The sequence below is a fragment of the Desmodus rotundus genome, chromosome 3, assembly GCF_022682495.2.
Source record: "Desmodus rotundus isolate HL8 chromosome 3, HLdesRot8A.1, whole genome shotgun sequence".
Classification (NCBI taxonomy): domain Eukaryota; kingdom Metazoa; phylum Chordata; class Mammalia; order Chiroptera; family Phyllostomidae; genus Desmodus; species Desmodus rotundus.
Window position 1 is genome coordinate 143,642,444 of NC_071389.1, and position 8,730 is coordinate 143,651,173.

The 8,730-nt window shown below is 48.6% G+C and overlaps 1 protein-coding gene across 1 annotated transcript in view; it reads left to right on the top strand.

Moving 5' to 3' along the window:
* PPM1H (protein phosphatase, Mg2+/Mn2+ dependent 1H) overlaps positions 1 to 8,730 on the top strand; it is a 234,503-nt gene that overhangs the window by 195,555 nt on the left and 30,218 nt on the right. The window contains exons 7-8 of the mRNA XM_024576478.4: positions 1,580 to 1,643; positions 5,501 to 5,608. Coding sequence (XP_024432246.1) covers positions 1,580 to 1,643; positions 5,501 to 5,608 — 172 coding nt within the window. The remainder of the gene's footprint in view (positions 1 to 1,579; positions 1,644 to 5,500; positions 5,609 to 8,730) is intronic.

The following is an 8,730-nucleotide window of genomic DNA, read 5'->3' on the forward strand; positions in this document are numbered from 1 at the left end:
GGCACTGTGCTAGATGCTTCTTTAGCTCGTCATATTCAGTAGCCCACCGGGACCCTCCCAGCAGGCCCACGTGTGCACCCCGGTGTTTGCCCTCTCTGATGAACGGGGATCCTGAGGTCCAGGGAGGCTCATCTACCTGCCCAGAAAGCAGTGCTAACCTTGAGCACACCCTACCCCAGCTTAACTAAACAATTTCCTGGAAAGTAAGGATGTGCCTGCTTCAGGTTTGGGGTTGCACTCCTTTGTGTATCAAGAGCACCCATAAATTTTAGCTTTGTTCCCAAGTTGCCCAGATATATCCAGGACTGGGAGGCCATTTCTCAGCTCAGTTTTTTCATGCACTCAGGAGACATTATTTTAGAAAAGCATCTTGCTTCTAGAATCTAATCTAGTAGAAGCTACCCCAGCTTTTACTTCGTCTTCTAACACTTCTCTGAGGTAGTGAATAGGCAATACCACCCCCATTTTGAAGAAAAGGGAACTGGTGTGCCAGGTATTAACTGTCTGCTAAATATTAGCAATAGCTATCACAAATGGAGTGCTTACTAAGTGTCAGGTGCTGTACCAAGCTGTTGACATCCTATATGATTATCCCCATTTCCTAGATGAGGAAACTAGACCAAAAAAGATGGAGCTATTTGCCCAGGGTGCCGCTAGTAGTTGGGTGCCATGTTTGTTTGCTTGCTTTAAAAAAATTTTTAATCCTCACTGAGGATATGTTTATTAATTCCCTTCCCTCGCCCCCCAGAGAGAGGACAGGTGGGGGAGGAGATACATCAATGGGTTGCCTCCCATACACACCCCAAAAGGGGACCGATCTCACAACCTTTTGGTGCACGGGACAACACTCCAACCAACTGAACACCCAGCCAGGGCTGCTGCTTGCTTGGTTTTTAAATTCCTTACAAGCAAAATGGAAAGGCACAGCTTGGTCCGCTGTCTTGCCGTGGCCGGGCCAGCCTCCGGTGTGCGTGCGGTGGCATCTGGACAACCGTGTCAGGAATAAGCCACCGAAGCATAAACTGAATTTTCTTTCTGTGTGTCAAATGGCCATTTAATAGCTATTGTGAAACAGAGAATTTTCTGCCAGCCCTGAATATCATACTGAGGTCAAACAGGCTCTAAATATTCCTTTTCCTGCCGTGCCAGTACAAGACTGCTTTGGTGTCAACACCCCCTGAAGGTGAGAACTGGCTCCTGGAGCATTTTCACACTCCATCCATCCAGGCTCTGCTGTTGCTCACAGTCTCCGATTAACGACAAGCACCCTGTCCCTGCCGCTGGGGCACTCCATTATTGCACGGGCACTAAATGCTCCGGACGGCAACCCGTCTCCCCGTCGTGCTCATTATGAATACACCAACTTATAGTCAAGCATGTGAAGCCTTGTCCTTTTCTGGTTGGTTAAAATATGCGCGCGCGCACACACACACACACACACACACTTCTGTAGGAAGGATAACTCTAAAGAAGGAGGTCGGCAGTGTGATGAGTGGATGGCGTCTCAGGGAAGAGAGATCAGGGCAGGGTCACTAATTGAGTGCAAACCTTTTTTAAAATGCTGTTTATCCCCCTACAGGGCATACAAAACCATTGAGGATGAGGACTTGAAGTTTCCCCTTATATACGGAGAAGGCAAGAAGGTAGGCGTGTTCACTTCCCCCAGCCTGACAGCAAGGCCGGCTCTGCTTCGCCCGTGGCAATCTGTGCTTCCACGCAGCAGCTCCTGGTTTTATAGGCTTGACAGCTTGAAAGAACATCTCCTCCATCATTCCTCAGGCCTCCTGTCTTGAGGGTCCAAGGAATGGCAGGGTTGGGGGGGGTGGCAAGTTCAAGGGACATAAGTCAGCTTTACGCAAATAACATTTCCCTCTTCAATCCATTTGCATAACTTTTTATAGTGTGTAAACATGACCACGTTCACATACATCTCTCCCTGTTTTTTTTAAAAAAGATTTTATTTATTTATTTTTAGAGAGTGGGGAAAGGAAGGAGAAAGAAAGGGGCGGAAACATCAGTGTGTGACTGCCTCCCATGCACCCCCTACTGGGGACCTGGCCTGCAACCCAGGCATGTGCCCTGATTGGGAATCGAACTGGCAACCCTTTGGTTCACAGGCCAGCACTCAATCCACTGAGCCACACCAGCCAGGGCCACATACGTCTCATTGTATACCTGATAACAAGCCACAAGGCAGGCAGAGCTGGCTTTATGCTGTCCATTTGGTAGATGAGGCAGCTGGAACTCGGGTTAAAACTGCTTAGGCAAAGTCACCCAGCCAGCAAGGAGTGGTCCCAGATGTGGAGCCACAGTCCTCTGCCTCCTTCTCAGGTTCTCACACTCCATCGTGGAAGTTCAGAATCTGCAAGTCTGCTTCTCCACTTGCCCCGCAAAGGGGATCCAGAGCCCACTGTGACTAAGCCATAGGGTCACCTGGACCCGAGCCCAGGCAGGCGGCACCAACCATTCATCACCAGCCCCCGGGGCCCCAGTCAGCATCACACACTGAGCAGCAGGCACAGGGCTGCAGCGAAGGGAAGCTGTCAGTCTTCAAGTGGGCTGCGCGCAGAGACCGGGGGCGGTTGCAGTCCTGGAGCGGAGATGAGGAAGCTTTGAAGCTGTGTCCCACAGAACAAACGCCTTCTGAATCATTGCATTCTTCCTGCAGACACAGAACATTTCAGCTAGGTGCTGAGAGTTCCAATTAGAAGTGAAAAATGTGGTCACATTAGGAAGAATGTTCAACTGAAATTTTTTTTAGCATTTTATAGTTTTTAGCAGGAGGAAGTGACTCATAAGAAAACTGAAGGATGCCTTCCTGAGCAGAACTTGAGTGTGTATGGGTGTGTGTGTGCGCACGTGAGTGCATCTGAGGGAGAGAGCAGGTAGGTTTGGGGGCTCAGTGTAGCCCCGCAGTGACTTCATTGGAAGGAGGCATTTCCTGGAGGGAAATGAAACATGAGTGTCTGATCCGTGTGGGGATCACTTCTCAAACCAGCCTGCCCCTTTCGTGGAGATGGGACAGCTTCCGCCTCACTGTCCGTGGCTCAGAATCATGACGAGGAGCGGCTCTGTTCCTGATGGAATTATTTGAGCCCTTCAGTGCAGTGGATGCCGTTCACGCGGATCACTCAGCCCAGGGACCTCCACCTGCACCCGCACCCAGAGCTCTCTGGCCGAGATTCTCAGTATTACCCTGCTTTACCCAGTGAGTTCAGCACCACGTCCTGTTGTGTGTGTGTGTCTCCCTAGTACCTGTCTAGCCTGCTACCTGACAGGCCTTCAGTAAGTGCATGAGAATTAAATAAGCTGTTCAGTGATGCTCAGTGTACTTTCCTTCATACAACAGGAAAATGGACAAATGTGTTCTTTGAAGGTTATCAGTAATCAGATTTAAAGGAGCGAGGTTTTCCCAGTTAGACAAAAAGTTCAGTGTACCCAGAGGTCATGCTGCTTGGGTGTTTCAGTGAATTCGGGCTGGACAGCTCTGTGAATGGAGCCGGCAAGTTCTGTCACTGGAGCTGCTGATCTGTTTCTGAGCCACCGAGCCTCTCTGGTCGGGTCTGGGCTTGCCCCGCACCAAAGAGGCACAGCACCCTGTTTGAGGATTCCACGGTGTCTTGAAACGGCTTTACAACTGTAGCACATTGGTTCTGTCTCGATCCTTTACAGGGGTTTTCTCTTTTCCCTCTACATACACCTACCTAGAAGTTTCAGAATACTCCTACTTGGGCAGCCATTATTTTTCATTTATTTCTGCCAGTGCTTCTAAGGACTTGGGTGGGTGACAACTATGTACTTTGAAAGCACATTCAGTCACCAGCAGAAACATCAGATTTCTTTGCACCGATACGCCCACCTGTGCTCTGTACAGCCAGAGGAGGTGCCACTGCAGGGGGGTAGGGCAGGGACTCTGCGGTTCCGAATTTCAAGGAAGGGAGCTGGTCCAGCTTCCCAGCAGAGCAGAGGGTCTGCAGCCCTGCAGACTAGAGGTCTCTGGGCTTCACATCAGTGTCTGCATTTGCCCCCTTCAACTCTTGCCTTTAAAAAAGCGTCTCATGGTTTCATTTTCCATTTTTAATGTAAACTTACCCACCTTCTAATCTGAAACCAGCTCCAAACTCCACAGCTTTTTGGGAAGACTAAGAGGAATATGATGGCAACGTGTGTTAGATTATAATGTTTCTTAGCATGTATATCATTCTTTTTTTAAAGATTTTATTTATTTATTTTAAAGAGAGAGGAATAGAGGGAAAGAGGGAGGGAGAGAAGCATCCATCAGTTCCCTCTTGTCCACGCCCCGACTGGGGCCCGAACCCACAACCCAGGCACGTGCCATGACCTGGAATCGAACCAGGGGCCTTTCCAACCGAGCCACGATGGTCAGGACTTTTAAGTTACTCCTACTGCCCAAGTAATAGAGTGGGGCTTCAAGCTTGGGCTTTCGAACCGTGACACTACACCAGATATGCAATTGGTGATCCGGGTATTAAGCCATTGGGCTCCATGCCACCCAGAATGACCTTCACTCCATCCTTCTGTGTTTACTTGTCTTCATGCTGTGAGTCCCTCTGCACAGGAGTTTGGTGCCACCTCCGGGGAACCTCCTCAGTAGTATTTTTACCTTCTCTGAGCACCTTGCCCATTGCTTATATGGCTTCCAACACTGGCCATATTCTATATATCATTACACATGTGCCCCTTCCCTCCCTTACCAAGTTCCTTTACAGTAGGGACAAGTCCATAGACATTTGTCCCCTACAGCATGGTGTCTGCACTTAGCAGGTGCTCACTGAATGTGTGGGTAAAGCAAAAGTAGCATGCTGGGAGGGATTAAGGCTGACCGTGTAGGCGTTGGAATAATTGTCTTGCTTCCTTAGAGCAAGACTGTGTCGTTACAACAAAGTGACATTGTCCCTTTCCACCCAGAGGGAATCTGTGGAGACAGGGTGGGTTACAGAGTCGCTGATGGTTTGTTTTCTCCAGCCATGAAGTATAATACATGAGCTTGGGGAGGTCAGAGGCTGCTACTGACTTCTGTACATGTTTTCCTAGAGCCTGTTACAGACCCAGAGACCTAGCTGGTGTTCAGCAAGTGCTTGTAGAATGGGAATATAACAGACAGATGGACGGATGGATGCTGTTGGGTTTGGTTTGAACTAATTTTAGTAGCTGTAGACATCACACATGTGTTAGATAGATACAGTTGATTGGACACCCTTCCCTCCAGTCTCTACAAAAGAAAGCTGAAAAGGGACAAGAGAAACCCATCACACTTAAGATAATTGGGGGGAAAGCCACTCCGTAAGGACATAAGCCATCTTGGCGAGCCCTTCCTTGGAAGTAGCTGTTACTATACGTTAGTAGCGAGGGGCACGGAGAGAGGCAAGAGGAATTGGAAGGTTATTGCTTCTCTCTCCGCCCACGCGGCCGCGTGGTAATGGGAACCCTTTCTCTGTCTGTGTGAGTGTTTCTCACGGCCCTCTGCTTTCCCTCCTAGGCCCGGGTTATGGCAACTATTGGAGTGACCAGGGGCCTGGGGGACCACGACCTGAAGGTGCACGACTCCAGCATCTACATAAAGCCGTTCCTGTCTGCAGCTCCGGAGGTACCACATGAGCTTTTTGTGTCTATTTTGTACAACAGAACATTCCTTACTTCATTCCTCCCATGACTCACACCCAGTGTCCAAACAGCAGCAGACTTGTGTTACGTGTACTTTTGTGGCGTCTCCCACGTTTGCTTCTTTTCCCCACTCCGTTCGAACTTCGTCCTGTTTGACACCTTCACTGCCTTGGTCCTGGTGGCTGCATAGCCCCCTGCTCGCATCCCCCTGCCTCCCAGTCCGCCTCCGGTATCGCTGTCAAGTACATTTTCCTAAACAACTACTCTGACCCTGTTTGCTCCTGACTTGGAGAATAAAGCCCAGACTGCTTCTGTTGGCATTCAAGGCTTGTTATAAACTGGTCTAACTTTTTTTTTAAAGATTTTCTTTATTTATTTAGAGAGAGGGCAAGGGAGGGAGAAAGCGAGGGAGAGAAACATCAGCAGGTTGCTTCTCACATGTCCCCAGCTGGGGGCCTGGCCCGCAACCAGACATGCACCCTGACCGGGAAGCAAACCGGTGATCTTTTGGTTCACAGGCCAGCACTCAATCCACTGAACCACACCAGCCAGGGCTAAACTGGTCTAACTTTCTAATTCGATCTTTGTTCCCCTACTACAGTTGGAAGGAATTTACTATTTCCTGTACAAGACCTTCAGTTTCCCATATTTACTTAAAACTAAACTATTCCTTCTACCTATAATGTCTTTCCTGCCCATTTCCACACCTCCAAATTCTTTTTTTCTCTAGGGTTTAACATAAGTGCTACTTCTGTGGAGACTTCCCTGATTTGGCCCTCCCCCAACCAGAAATAGAATCTTCACCCCTCTCCAGATATATGGATTGTATCTGCCTCTTACAGCATTTTTATAGCATATTCATAGCATAGCTGTTGATGTATATACTTTCTTCCCTCTTAGATTTTTAATTACCTGGAGAGCTGGTATCATTCAGTTGATGTTTGGAGAAGCTAATTGTGAACAAGTCATAAATTTAGTTAAAAAATCATTTTTCTTGCAAGAAACAACATCAAGTTCTGTTTCAGAGTATACAATTTAGAAAAGACTTTGCTTCTAAGTTATAGAAAAATCTAATGGTAGTGTAAGGGTATATTTTCCTCACATCACAAGGAGGCTGTAATTTGGTGGCTGCTAGTGTTGTGGCAGCGTCTCCAATATGCCAGGGCTGGGACACCCTCGTCTGACTTGCGCTTTGTGGGTGCAAGATGGTAGCAGCAGCTCCAAGCTTAGTAGTGTGTGCAGGGCAGGAAGGGGGTGGCAGCTGTCTGAATAGATACTCACTTGCATCTCTTTGGCCAGTACTGTGTCACATGACCTCCCCTTGCTTCAGGGAAGGCTGGGAGGGAGAGAGCTTTAACTCTTCCAATTTCTACAGTAGGAGGGAGCCAGGGAGGAGTGAGTCGGGAAGCAGTGGTGTTTGACTCCTGTGTAATCAATTTTTAAAGCAATGCCTTGCCCTGGGAATGCCCAGAATGTTCAGCCATAGCTCCATCTGCATATTCTTCCCAAGGGTAGGTGCTGTGTGTTTTAGTGAAGGCTCTTTCTGTTGGAGGAAACGGAAACCCACTCTAGCTAACTCAGAAAAAGGGAAATGTTTATGCTGATGATATGGGAAGAGATATTTATGGTGTCTACAGCAAAAACCTTGAACAGCCAGGCTTCATGGGAGGGTGGGTGGTTCTGCACCAAGGTGTTCCCGGACAGCTTCAGCGGTGGGCGTCTGTCACCTTCATGAGTGCGTTCTGCCATTAATGTGACCAGCCGTGTTCTGTATGTCTCTGCTACTGGTCAACCCAGTTTCTCAATCCCCCGGTTCCACAGGACCAGGGAGGAACCTCACCAGCCCGGAGACTAGGCTGCAAGTGCCTTTGCCGTCGGAGGTTGCCCTTTCAGACTGCACATGCAAGCCAGAGCCAGGGGCGGGCACAGGCACCTAGCCCACCCCTTTGGCAGGGCGGTGAGCAGGGGTAGTTTCCGCTGTTGCTGGAGCTGGCACCCACAGCACACCTAGCCACAGGAGGTTGGGAGGCCACTGAGCAGGAGGTCTCCAGTAAGTGTCAGGCATGGAAGACACTGATTTCCTGAAATCACCTAGGGTTTCCGGTGAAGTTAGCTTGGTAGAAATAATAATTATCACTTGTCAAGAGCTTCCAAATATCTCTCCTTTAGCCCTCGTAGCAATTCTGCATGATGAGGACCATTATACATAAAAGTGTCCAAGGTCCCCCAGAAGCTGGGGATCCCTGGGCCCTCAATTCTGGCCCACATCAGGGTCCAGGTATTGCTGCTGAAACTATTCCTGGCCAGAGAAAAACAATAAATATTAGACCCATGGCCTTCTATGTTTTCCCCCTTGGGAGAGAGGCATTTATCAGACATACTAAATGGCCGGGTAGCTCGGTTGGTTAGAGTGTTGTTCCAGGTCAAGGTTGTGGGTTCGATCCCTGGTCAGGGCTCAGACAGGAAGCAACCAATGAGTGCATAAATGATGCCAGCACCTTTCTCCTTTCCAGAAGGGACAGATGAAGGGTCACTCCTGTTCCTGTGGTGGAGAATGTCTCTGGAAACACTAATTAATCATTGTGCTTCTTAGAGCAAAGTAAAAATTTCCTTCTCACCTCCCCACCCCTGTACACACACATACGCTTTCTGTATAAAGTGAGAAGAGGTTTTGTTTGGTTTGAAGGAGACTGATGTCTCTGCAGGTAAATGTGGATCCCAAGAAGCGACTGTAGGTTTAAAACATGGGCCTGTGTGGACACTCCCCAAGGACTGATGAAATGGCCCAGTTGGTTGAGCAGACACCTCGGGTCACCTGTTATCAGTGATGCGGGTTTGCAGGGAAGTGGGTGGGTTGTTGCCACACTGGTGAGGATGGGAAGGATTCAAAAGGAAACTGGCAACCTCTGGAAAATGTTAAATGGGCTTAGAGAACTGTAGAGTTTTTACAACAACAAGTCCAGGTCAGACAGCATACTGTGTTTTGTTTTTTTCTAAATACATGCAACCTCTCGTTTAATCCTCAACTCTGAAATATGCATGATTTTTAAACCCACTTTACAGATTGGAAAAGTGAGACCCAGAGAAGTGAAATAACACCCCAAC